Here is a 14,212-nt window from a genome sequence, read left to right as displayed (position 1 = left end):
AGCCACACAAACACGAGCAGCCACACAAACAAGAGCAGTCACACAAACAAGAGCAGCCACACAAACAAGAGCAGCCACACAAACAAGAGCAGTCACACAAACAAGAGCAGCCACACAAACAAGAGCAGTCACACAAACACGAGCAGCCACACAAACAAGAGCAGTCACACAAACACGAGCAGCCACACAAACACGAGCAGCCACACAAACAAGAGCAGTCACACAAACACGAGCAGTCACACAAACACGAGCAGCCACACAAACAAGAGAAGTAAAGACTAACTCGTCTCCACTTAATTCTCAGTGTAACATGGAGGAGACTCGAGGGTATTAAAAGATAAACACGTGACCAAAATAATCAGGTATTAACTCTCACTATAACATTGTTATAGTGAGAAAATGTGTTATAATGAGAACAATCTGTTATAGTGAGAACAGATTGTGTTCTCACTATAACATTGTTATAGTGAGAAAATGTGTTATAATGAGAACAATCTGTTATAGTGAGAACAGATTGTGTTCTCACTATAACATTGTTATAGTGAGAAAATGTGTTATAATGAGAACAATCTGTTATAGTGAGAACAGATTGTGTTCTCACTATAACATTGTTATAGTGAGAAGCCACATAAACAATAACTCTCACTATAACAATGCTATAGTGAGGAACCCAGTTATGAGAATGTTGTGTGAGGGTGAACGATATTACCGTCAAACAGTGAGGAGATTACTGTCTGGTGTCTGGTATAACGACGCGGGGCACACTACACATGCCTTGTTTAGTAGACTGAAGTGGAAAATAAGTCACTTGGAAACATTCATATTCATCTAAGATGCTTTCATATGGTTTATTATCTTATTTCCTGTCAAAATATATAGATGGACAGAAACACACTTTGTTTAAAATCATCTAAAAATAGATAAACAGATAAATAAAAATAGATAATAGAGGAGAAGCGGGTGACTGAACAAGGGAGATCTTGCTCTTGGCATTCTTGCTCTTGGCACTGGCACTGCTCAAAGGCACCACCTTTGTGTAGTGAAAAGTGTGTATATTGTAAATAAAAGTGGTCATTGAGATGGTTGTGGGAACTAAAGATGGTTCCAGCGAGGGGGAAGATAATGTGTAGGAATGATTGTTACAGTGGTAATGGTCGTGTGTAGTGTAGTGTAGTGTTGATGGTTACAAGGATACAGTATTTCGTGAGGGTCGCTAAGTATTAGAGAGCACCAGAGACGAGTCCTGGAGCTCTTACGAGAGGTAAACACTATGGCCAAAGGTAGACTTTGGACAGGTCTCTGGACACCTGTCAGGCCAACACACTGTCCACACGCTAGAGGACACACACACACACACTCACACACACACACACACACACACACACACACACACACACACACACACACACACACACACACACACACACACACACACACTCACACACACACACACACACACACACACACACACACACACACACACACACACACACACTCTGTATATCAAAACGGAGATGCAGAACTAGGAAACATGATTGGTTCAAGAGAAATTTCGAGAGGGCCAGAGACCAAAAGACACAAAAATGGAATCAATACAGGAAGAGGCCAAAGCCCCAAACATACCAGCGATACAAAGATGCGAGAAACAACTACACGGCAGTGAGGAGAGAGGCAGAAAGAAATTTTGAAAATGGGATTGCAGACAAATGTAAAACAGAACCAGGTCTATTCTATAAATTCATAAACAACAAATTGCAGGTAAATGATAATATTCAGAGGTTAAAAATGGGAAATAGATTCGCGGAAAATGAACAGGAATTGTGTGAAACATTAAACGAAAAGTTCCAAAGTGTGTTTGTACAAAATGAAATCTTCAGGGAACCAGACACAATAAGAATTCCAGAGAACAACATAGAGCACATTGAGGTGTCTAGAGACGAAGTGGAAAAAATGCTCAAGGAGCTAAATAAGAACAAAGCAGTTGGTCCAGATGGAGTTTCACCATGGGTTCTGAGAGAATGTGCACCTGAGCTCAGCATTCCACTTCAACTGATTTTCAGGCATCCCTGTTTACAGGAGTTGTAGCTGATGTGTGGAAAAAGGCTAACATAGCTCCAATCTACAAAAGTGGAAGCAGGGGAAAACCCCCTTAATTATAGACCTGTTTCATTGACAAGTGTAATAGTCAAAATATTAGAAAAAATAATTAAAATTAATGGGTAGAACACCTGGAGAGAAATGATATAATATCAGACAGACAGTATGGTTTTCGATCTGGAAGATCCTGTGTATCGAATTTACTCAGTTTCTATGATCGAGCAACAGAGATATTACAGGAAAGAGATGGTTGGGTTGACTGGATCTATCTGGAATATTGGAGGGGTCACAGGTAAGCTTCTAACATGGATGAAAATTTTTCTGACTGATAGAAAAATGAGGGCAGTGATCAGAGGCAATGTATCGGACTGGAGAAATGTCACAAGTGGAGTACCACAGGGTTCAGTTCTTGCACCAGTGATGTTTATTGTCTACATAAATGATCTACCAGTTGGTATACAGAATTATATGAACATGTTTGCTGATGATGCTAAGATAATAGGAAGGATAAGAAACTTAGATGATTGTCATGCCCTTCAAGATGACCTGGACAAAATAAGTATATGGAGCACCACTTGGCAAATGGAATTTAATGTTAATAAATGCCATGTTATGGAATGTGGAATAGGAGAACATAGACCCCACACAACCTATATATTATGTGAAAAATCTTTAAAGAATTCTGATAAAGAAAGAGATCTAGGGGTGGTTCTAGATAGAAAACTATCACCTGAGGACCACATAAAGAATATTGTGCGAGGAGCCTATGCCACGCTTTCTAACTTCAGAATTGCTTTTAAATACATGGATGGCGATATACTAAAGAAATTGTTCACGACTTTTGTTAGGTCAAAGCTAGAATATGCAGCGGTTGTGTGGTGCCCATATCTTAAGAAGCACATCAACAAACTGGAAAAGGTGCAAAGACATGCTACTAAGTGGCTCCCAGAACTGAAGGGCAAGAGCTATGAGGAGAGGTTAGAGGCATTAAATATGCCAAAACTAGAAGACAGAAGAAAAAGAGGTGATATGATCACTACATACAAAATAGTAACAGGAATTGATAAAATCGATAGGGAAGATTTCTTGAGACCTGGAACTTTAAGAACAAAAGGTCATAGATTTAAACTAGCTAAACACAGATGCCGAAGAAATATAAGAAAATTCACTTTCGCAAACAGAGTGGTAGACGGTTGGAACAAGTTAGGTGAGAAGGTGGTGGAGGCCAAGACCGTCAGTAGTTTCAAAGCGTTATATGACAAAGAGTGCTGGGAAGACGGGACACCACGAGCGTAGCTCTCATCCTGTAACTACACTTAGGTAATTACACACAGACTCGACCTAGTCTTCACTCTGAACGACTCCGACATAAGGGAAATCGGCTATGAGGCCCCAGTAGGAACGAGCGACCGCAGTGTACTTGCGTTTGAGTATCTGGTTGAAGAAGGGTTATTGAACTCGAGGAGGGGAACTAAAAACAAAAGGCTGGCATTTCGAAAGGGAAACTATGAGGAGTTAAGAAAATTCCTAACAGATATAACATGGGAAACAGAGCTCAGGGGAAAGACGGCCCAAAACATGATGGACTTCATCACGCAGAAGTGCAAGGAAGCAGCAAACAAGTTTGTCCCAGTCCAAAAGGAAAACAATGAAATGAAGATGGAAAAGCCATGGTTTAATCAGAGATGTGGGCTAGCTAAACAGCAAAGTAAAAGGGGGTGGAGAAACTATAGGAATAACAGGACACTTGAGAGCAAAGAAAGATACCAGAGAGCCAGGAATGAATATGTCAGGATGAGAAGGGAGGCAGAAAGACAATACGAAAATGACATCGCAAGCAAGGCAAAGACTCAACCTAAATTGCTGCACAGCCACATCAGGAGAAAAACAACAATAAAGGAACAGGTTATGAAAATAAGGATAGGGGCAGAAGGATTCACTACAAACGACAAGAAAGTATGTTAGGAACTGAATAATAAATTCCAGAAAGTCTTCACCTTAGAGCAAGGAGAAATTCCAGAGACAAGAGAGGGAATAGTTAACCAGGAACCACTAGAAGAGTTTGAGATTACCAGCGGGGAAGTAAGGAAGTGTTTACTAGAGTTGGATGTGACAAAGGCTATAGGCCCAGATGGAATCTCTCTTTGGATACGAAAGGAAGGAGCAGAATAACTGTGCCTACCACTCTCCATGGTGTATAACAAATCTCTGGCAACAGAGGAACTGTCAGAAATTTGGAAAGCAGCTAATGTAGTTCCGGTATAGAAGAAAGGGGATAGACAGGAGGCACTGAACTACAGGCCAGTGTCCCTAACCTGCATACCATGCAAGCTGACGGAGAAGATTATGCGAAGAAAGCTAGTGGAGCACCTGGAGCGAAAGAAGTTTGTAACACAGCATCAACATGGCTTCAGAGATGGCAAGTCCTGCCTCACAGGGTTACTTGAATTCTACGACCAGGCAACAAAAATCAGGCAAGAAAGAGAGGGGTGGGCAGACAGCATATTTTTGGGTTGCCAGAAAGTCTTTGATACAGTAGCACACAAGAGGTTAGTGAAAAAGCTGGAGATATAGACTGGAGTGAAATGGAAGGTACTCCATTGGATAAAGGAGTACCTAAGCAACAGAAGACAACAAGTCACTGTAAGGGGTGAGGTCTCAGATTGGCGTGACGTCACAAGTGGAGTCCCGCAGGGGTCAGTTCTTGGACCTATACTGTTTCTGATATATGTAAATGATCTCCCAGAGGGTATAGACTCGTTTCTCTCAATGTTTGCTGATGATGCAAAAATTATGAGGAGGATTGAAACAGAGGATGATAGTAAGAGGCTACAAGATGACCTAGACAGACTGAGTGAATGGTCCAACAAATGGCTGTTAAAGTTTATCCCGAGTAAATGCAAAGTAATGAAACTAGGCGGTGGAAACAGGAGGCCAGACACAGGATACAGAATAGGAGATGAAGTACTTAATGAAACGGACAGAGAGAAAGATCTAGGAGTTGATATCACACCAAACCTGTCTCCTGAAACCCACATAAAAAGAATAACGTCTACGGCATATGTGTGGCTGGCTAACATCAGAACAGCCTTCAGGAACCTGTGTAAGGAATCATTCAGAATCTTGTACACCACATACGTAAGACCAATCCTGGAGTATGCGGCCCCAGCATGGTGCCCGTATCTTGTCAAGCACAAGACGAAGCTGGAAAAAGTTCAGAGGTATGCCACTAGACTAGTCCCAGAACTAAGAGGCATGAGCTACGAGGAAAGGCTGCGGGAAATGCACCTTACGACACTGGAAGACAGAAGAGTGAGGGGAGACATGATCACTACCTACAAAATCCTCAGAGGGAATTGACAGGGTAGACAAGGATAAACTATTCAACACTGGCGGTACGCGAACAAGGGGACACAGGTGGAAACTGAGTACCCAAATGAGCCACAGGGACGTTAGAAAGAACTTTTTCAGTGTCAGAGTAGTTAACAGATGGAATGCATTAGGAAGTGATGTGGTGGAGGCTGACTCCATACACAGTTTGAAATGTTGATATTATAGAGCCCAATAGGCTCAGGAATATGTACACCTGTTGATTGACGGTTGAGAGGCGGGACCAAAGAGCCAGAGCTCAACCCCCGCAAACACAACTAGGTGAGTACACACACACACACACACACACACACACACACACACACACACACACACACACACACACACACACACACACACACACAAAGATATGGCATGATCTCGGAAGCAATCTTTCCAGAGGGCTACCAGATGATAAGAAAAGAGTGGACACAGAGACAGGGAGAGGGAGTGGCACTCCTAATAAAGCGGAAATAAAGTTTGAAGACCTGGGAAATCGGGTTACCAATGAGAGCACAAGCTTCATACATGGAACTTTGACAGTAGATGGGAGGAAGATTGTGATCTTGGTAATCTATAATCCCCCACCAAACAGTAGAAGACCCAGGCAGGAGTATGATGACAACAACAAGGCAAGCATAGATGAACTGCAGAAGGCAGCAACATTAGCTCACAGAATGAGAACGAAGCTGCTAGTCATAGGGGACCTAAATCATGGAGAGATAAATTGAGAATCAAGGAATCCCCATCGAGGGGACGAAAGGTGGGGAGCAAAGTTAGTAGATGTTATAAACAGGAATTTTCTAACACAACACATGATGGAAGACACAAGGGAAAGAGGAGGAGATGCACCGAGCCTATTAGACCTTATTTTTACCAAGAACGTTGAAGACATCGAGAATTTGGAGCATGAAATACCTCTAGGGGCCAGTGACCATTGTGTCCTAGTCTTTGACTACATGATGGAAATTCAAACTTGTGACCATGGGACAAGAGGTCTGGGAAAGGAGAGGTGACTACAGGAAAGGGGACTACAGGAGGATAAGGGACTATCTGGGAGAAGAGCAGTGGAAGGAAGAAATTAGATGAAAAACAGTCCAAGATATGATGGACCTAGTCATACGGAAATGCCAGGAGGCCGAAGAGAGAATTATATCAACAGTAAAGGGAAAAAATAAGAGGGAATATAATAACCTATGGTTTAATAGACAGTGTCAGGAAGCAGAAATGGCCAGCAGGAGGGAGTGGAGGAAGTACAGAAGACAAAGGACAGAGGACAACAGGATCAGATCCAACAGAGCTAGGAACGATTACATTAACATAAGACGAACATCGGAAAGGGACTATGAGAACGATATTGCGATCAAAGCGAAAAAGTAACCTAAAATACTATACAGCCATATAAGAAGAAAAATGTCGGTGAACGACCAAGTGACAAGACTAAGGAAGACAGAGGGGGGCATATACTGAAAGTGACAAGGAAATCTGCGAGACACTGAATACTAGTTTCCATGGAGTGTTCACAACCGAGCCTGAGCTGCTCCCATTGTTAGAAGAGATTACCCTAGATGAAAGACTATCAGATATAGAGGTGACAGCAGGGGTGGTAATGAAACAGTTGACAACACTGGATGCAAATAAAGTGGTTGGACCAGACAAAGTATCACCGTGGATACCAATAGAGGCAGCGTGGCCCCTCAGCGTGCCTCTGGCAATAATCTTTAATGAGTCACTTATGTCGGAAAAATTGCCCAGTTGCTGGAAGAAGGCAAATGTCGTACTGATTTTCAAGAAAGGCGATAGGGAGGGGGCACTTAACCATAGACCTGTATCACTGACAAGCATCCTCTGTAAAATACTTGAAAGAATAATTAGGTTACGACTGGTTGCACACCTGGAGAACGTTAGGTTTGTGAACAAACATCAACATGGGTTCTGGAAAGGGAAATCGTGCCTAACAAACCTTCTGGAATTCTATGATAAAATAACGAGGATAAGACAGGACAAAGATGGTTGGGCAGACTGCATATTTCTAGACTGTCATAAAGCTTTTGATACAGTACCACACATGGGACTGCTATTCAAACTCGAGAGGCAGGCGGGGGTGGGAGGAAAGGCCCTAGCATGGATAAGGAACTACCTAGCAGGAAGGAGTCAAAGAGTTACGGTAAGGGGCGAGAAATCGGACTGGCGAACAGTAACGAGTGGAGTACCTCAAGGATCGGTGTTGGGACCAATTCTATTTCTAATATATGTTAACGACATGTTTACAGGCGTAGAGTTCTACATGTCGATGTTCGCGGATGAAGCAAAGTTGATGAGAAGAGTTGTGACGGATGAGGATTGCAGAATCCTCCAAGAGGATCTGAACAGGTTGCAGAGATGGTCAGAGAAATGGCTACTGGAGTTCAACACGAGCAAATGTAAAGTTATGGAAATGGGACTAGGTGATAGGAGACCAAAGGGACAGTACACAATGAAGGGGGAACTGCTTACCTGTGACGACGCGAGAAAGAGACCTGGGTGTGGACGTAACACCTAATCTATCTCCTGAAGCACATATAAATAGGATAACGACAGCAGCGTATTCTACACTGGCAAAAGTTAGAACATCATTCAGAAACCTAAGTAAGGAGGCATTTAGGGCACTTTACACTGCCTACGTGAGGCCAGTCTTAGAGTATGACGCCTCATCATGGAGTCCCCATTTGAAGAAGCATATAAAGAAACTGGAAAAGGTTCAGAGGTTTGCAACATGACTCGTCCCAGAGTTACGAGGGATGGGGTATGAGGAACGCCTGAAGGAAATGTGCCTTACGACACTAGAAAGAAGAAGGGAGAGGGGGAACATGTCAAGAACGTATAAAATACTCCGGAGGATTGACAGAGTGGACATAGACGAAATGTTCACACGGAATAGTAACAGAACGAGAGGACATGGGTGGAAGCTGGAAACTCAGATGAGTCACAGAGATGTTAGGAAGTTTTCTTTTAGCGTGAGAGTAGTGGAAAAATGGAATGCACATAAGGAACAAGTCGTGGAAGCAAATTCTATTCATAATTTTAAAATTAGGTATGATAGGGAAATAGAACCGTAGTCATTGCTGTAAACAACCGATGGCTCGAAAGGCGGGATCCAAGAGTCAATGCTCGATCCTGCAGACACTAATAGGTGAGTGCAAATAGGTGAGTACACACACACACACACACACTTTTTTTTTATTTTGTACATTTTTTTTTCGTTTTGTTGTTTTTCCTATAAGGGTGTATAGCTATATGCATGCCACTGTCCAGGCAACTCACTCAACAATAGGGGGCTTGCAATAACTTGGGTTATTATCGAGAGTAGTGTGCAACCTGCTCAGGGGGGGGGGGGCTCTCAATAACTTGAGATAGCATCGAGGGTAGAGTTCAACAGCTCTTCTGTTGTTGGCCTCCTTGTTCTGTTGCGGTTCATTCCCCGTTTTGCAAGTGTCTCAAGTTTGCGAGGCTTGCGCACCATGACTCGAACGATCTCCTGGATCATTAGAGACAAGCCGACGACATCCGCGCTACAGGTGAGGGGCCAACCCATCATCGTCTCATATGCGTACCACGGAGTCTCTTTCAACTCTTTATCAACCTCGTTTGAGTAAATGGTTCCAAAGGGGGAGTCTTGTCCAACGAAAGTAGAGACTCCGAAGTCTATAATAGAAACCTTGGGCGCCATTGGGTCGCTGCGATCTATAATAATATTATTGGATTTTAGGTCCACGTGCACCACTTTCTTTTCGTGTATTTCCATCAGTTTAACGATCATTTCCTTAATTATCAGCAGGAAAAACTGATCGTCCATGTGGACGACCCCTCTTCTATGTTTCTTGAGCAAGCTGTCCAGATTATCGGCGCCGGCGTAGGTCATGAAGAAACACGCCTCCTCAGGATAGGTGCACAGCACATAGGGTGCTCCCCCAGCACCGTCCAGCAGCTCCAGGAATGCCACCTCTTTCAGCATGTCTCTGGTCCCGGTTACTGGGTTACGCATAATCTTAAGGACAACCGGGGTGTCGAGACCGGGAAGGTTCCAAAGTTCAGTCTTCCCAAAGGCGCCTCTTCCAAGCTCCCGAACCTTAAGAACTTTCTTATGCTTCTTTATCCATTGCTTATCGCCATGTAATTTAAGCTAACGTTTGGCAAGAGAAGACTTCTCGCGTTTACATGAACAACACCCCATGATGTCGCTCTTGTTGTGTTGACGTGGTGTGAGCGGATGCAGCTCGGGTAATATCCTACATGCAGTAATATAGTTAGGTTAGCGGGGAGTGTTATAGTGAGGGGTTACAGGGTGTGGATTTTATGTATTTAGGATTATTGTTAGGAAGGCGTATGTAAAAGTGTACTCACCTAGTTGTACTCACATTTGAAACCGTGTATGGAGTCAGCCTCCACCACATCACATCCTAGTGAATTCCATTTACTAAATAGTCTGACACTGAAAAGTTCTTTCTAATGTCTTTGTGGCTCATTTGGGTGCTCAGCTTCCACCTGTGTCCCTTTGTGCGTGTACCACCCATGTTAAATAATCCATCCTTGTCTACCCTGTCAATTCCTCTAAGAATTTTGTCTATGGTGATCATGTCTCTCCGAGCTCTTCTGTCTTCCATCGACGCGAGGTGCAGTTCACACAACCTTTCCTCATAACTCATGCCTCTTAGTTCTGGGTATTAACATGCCCTACAGGGCACTCAGACAGTTATGTATACAGTATCCAAGTGGTTGGGCACCATTCATCCCTCCGTCCCAAATGCTATATAGTCGTAGTGGTTTGGCGTTTCTCTTGATAGCTCCCTTCCCTTTCCTGGCGCCAGAGATTCTCTCGAAGGGAAGGGAAAGTGCCAAGCTTTCCGGACTATGTAGCACTTGGTAGGGAGTCAGGATTAGGGTTTGGGATGGGACGGGTGGAAGGAATAGTGCCCAACCTGGGGTACAGGAACGATGGGAGATCATCCTATGATTCTCACCAGGAAACTACACTGGCGTCGAAAATCAATGCTAAAATCACTGGAGCAATCCGGGGAAGGGGGGGATCGAACCTGCGTTCTGGATAATCCGCTGGGGTTAATCAGAACGTTTGCTGCAAATCCCCCCCTCATCCCCAGGATTTCACCAATGATTTCAGCCTTATCGTCTACTGGTATAGTGGTGATGGCGTGTTGACACTGAACTACAGTATGGGTGACACTGTGGTGTGGGGAGCGGCCCCGTACCACCGTGTATCACATTATCTGGCACATAACAGGTAACATTCCCAGATGGAGATCTGGTAATATTCTGTACCACGTCTGCTGCAGTAGTTACAAAATGGTAGTGAATATCTGCTTGGAACTATTTTCTTGATTCATGTTAAGTTAATGAAGTCATTTATAGGATTTGAGTGGAGTTGAGTGGAGTGGATAAGAGTGGATGAACAATGCCAAAGTGTTATTTTTGCGAAATTGTTGAACTAGCGTTATAATTTTCTCTCTGTATGGAAGGAATGTTTTGTATATTTCTCAGGAATAACGCTTTATAAGTTTATCTACGTAAATTTTATCTGCGAAGTAGATCATTTTTCTTTGTAAATTTCTGTGATCTCCGTTATAGATACACTTGACGGGTTACCCGGCGTTGCTCGGGAGCCGCAGACCACATCATCACTACACACTATCTTCATCACTGTAACCATCTTCACTACACACTATCTTCATCACTGTAACCATCTTCACTACACACTATCTTCATCACTGTAACCATCTTCATTACATACTATCTTCATCACTGTAACCATCTTCACTACACACTATCTTCATCACTGTAACCATCTTCACTACATACTATTTTCATCACTGTAACCATCTTCACTACATACTATCTTCATCACTGTAACCATCTTCACTACACACTATCTTCATCACTGTAACCATCTTCACTACATACTATCTTCATCACTGTAACCATCTTCACTACACACTATCTTCATCACTGTAACCATCTTCACTACACACTATCTTCATCACTGTAACCATCTTCACTACACACTATCTTCATCACTGGAACCATCTTCACTACACACTATCTTCACCACTGGAACCATCTTCACTACACACTATCTTCACCACTGGAACCATCTTCACTACACCCTATCTTCATCACTGTAGCCATCTTCACTACACACTGTCTTCATCACTGTAACCATCTTCACTCTCCGGGAACTACTAGGTACCCCCATCTGCATCCATCATCATCATCACTACCTTCCCTCTCCTTGTTCACCTTTCCTCTCCCCTCTCTTCTTCACTATCCAACCTCTCCTTCATCACATTATCTACCCTTCACCTTCCCCACCCTTCACTACCTCTACCTACCCTTCACCACCTTCCCTACCCTTCACCATCTTCCTTACCTTTCACCACCTTCCCTACCCTTCACCACCTTCCCTACCCTTCACCACCTTCCCCACCCTTCACTACCTCTACCTATCCTTCACCACCTTCCCTACCCTTCACCACCATCCCTACCATTCACCACCTTCCCTACCCTTCACCACCTTCCCTACCCTTCACCACCATCCCTACCATTCACCACCTTCCCTACCATTCACCACCTTCCCTACCCTTCACCACCTTCCCTACCCTTCACCACCATCCCTACCATTCACCACCTTCCCTACCATTCACCACCTTCCCTACCCTTCACCACCTTCCCTACCCTTCACCACTATCCCTACCATTCACCACCTTCCCTACCCTTCACCACTATCCCTACCATTCACCACCTTCCCTACCCTTCACCACCTTCCCTACCCTTCACCACCTTCCCTACCCTTCACCACTATCCCTACCATTCACCACCTTCCCTACCCTTCACCACCTTCCCTACCCTTCACCACCTTCCCTACCCTTCACCACCTTCCCTACCCTTCACCACTATCCCTACCATTCACCACCTTCCCTACCCTTCACCACCTTCCCTACCCTTCACCACCTTCCCTACCCTTCACCACCTTCCCTACCCTTCACCACCTTCCCTACCATTCACCACCTTCCCTACCCTTCACCACCTTCCCTACCCTTCACCACCTTCCCTACCCTTCACCACCTTCCCTCTCACTACCACAGTTTTGGCGTCGTTATGATTAGGTTTGAAATATGACAAAACAACCACCTCACGACATCAGTATACATGGATGAGAACGGTCAGTATACATGGATGAGAACGGTCAGTATACATGGATGAGAACGGTTAGTATACATTGATGAGAACGGTCAGTATACATGGATGAGAACACTCAGGTCAGTATACATGAATGAGAATACTAAGATCAGTATACATGAATGAGAACACTCAGGTCAGTATACATGGATGACAACACTCAGGTCAGTATACATGGATGAAAACACTCAGGTCAGTATACATGGATGAGAACACTCAGGTCAGTATACATGAATGAGAATACTAAGATCAGTATACATGAATGAGAACACTCAGGTCAGTATACATGGATGACAACACTGAGGTCAGTATACATGGATGAGAACACTGAGGTCAGTATACATGGATGAGAACACTGAGGTCAGTATACATGGATGTGATCACGTATGAGGACGGACTAAGAAGGATAACTTAACACTTGGATTAATGAGGAAGGATGTCAAGAGGATAAATGTATGTTATAGATGTGTGTGAAATATATTTGCTTACAGAGAAGTAACAGAAGAATTACAATGATCAAAAGAAGGCACCAAATTGGATGAGTTATTTTTTGTCACATATTTGCTTTAGTGCCCTGAGGCAGAAGGGTGAGAACGTGAGTCTTGGATGAGTAAGTCAGTCATGAGTCAAAGGGCTTGGTGAGAGGATCTTAGTCTTGGATGAATAAGAGCTCACCCCTCGTTTAATCTTGAGTTATCAAATAGGTCCCTTAAAAGTGTCATTAGACAAGAACTCCTGGATAGATTTGAAGAAAGTAGAACTGTGCAAACTGGAACTAGCAGGTTCATTGTTCATCACAATGAAATGTGTGAAGTAAAACATGTGTATGGGGCAAGTAACAAAGTCAGTAGAACAACAGATGTTGACAGCTCGTATAAGACTTGGCTACAAGTATGTATGACATTTCGGCTTGTATAGGGATCTAGATGAAGTAAAGTGTAAAGTGTGTGGACAAAGACAGGGACACACACTCGAACACTATATCTTGGATTGTAGTAAAATTGAGCCATTTAGAGATAAATCTAAGGTCACTCTGTATGATATGGCAACCTATCTTATTACCATGGATAAATTACCTGAAATTCTTGCACTGTATCCACATTTCGCTTCCAGTAGATAAACGACATATGAGATGAAGAAACAAGTAGTGTATTGTGAGGACTAATAATAAACAGAAGCTACCCTATGACTATCTCCATTGGTCAAACTATTATGTATTAGTGTTAAGACCTACCATTAATGTATAATGACTTACTGTAAATATATAGCTCATGAAATAGCCCTTTCTCTGTAACTAGCTGACATTGTAACTATAAGGTGTGAAGGATAGATGAAATTGGTTATGTAATAATCTAAGATGAGGTCTAATAAAGACCTTTTGTGCCCTCTGTAATGCTTTTTGCGCTACCGCTCACAGGATGAGTATAGGGTGCACAATAAACTAGCCGCCGCCGGCAGCAACAATCAAATCAATCACCTCTCGTTCTGTTACTCAGTTTACACACAGACACAACAC

At 43.3% G+C, this 14,212-nt stretch overlaps 1 protein-coding gene across 1 annotated transcript; it reads right to left on the bottom strand.

Moving 5' to 3' along the window:
• Positions 1-8,845: 8,845 nt before the first annotated feature.
• LOC138372535 (serine/threonine-protein kinase 17B-like) lies at positions 8,846-9,490 on the bottom strand. Its single transcript, XM_069338007.1, has one exon. The coding sequence runs from the start codon at positions 9,488-9,490 to the stop codon at positions 8,846-8,848; it is 645 nt and encodes a 214-aa protein (XP_069194108.1).
• Between the last annotated feature and the right edge of the window lie 4,722 nt (positions 9,491-14,212).

The sequence above is a fragment of the Procambarus clarkii genome, chromosome 39, assembly GCF_040958095.1.
Source record: "Procambarus clarkii isolate CNS0578487 chromosome 39, FALCON_Pclarkii_2.0, whole genome shotgun sequence".
In the NCBI taxonomy this organism is placed as follows: domain Eukaryota; kingdom Metazoa; phylum Arthropoda; class Malacostraca; order Decapoda; family Cambaridae; genus Procambarus; species Procambarus clarkii.
Note: the sequence above shows the minus strand (reverse complement) of the source record. Positions and strands in the feature narration are given on the sequence as shown.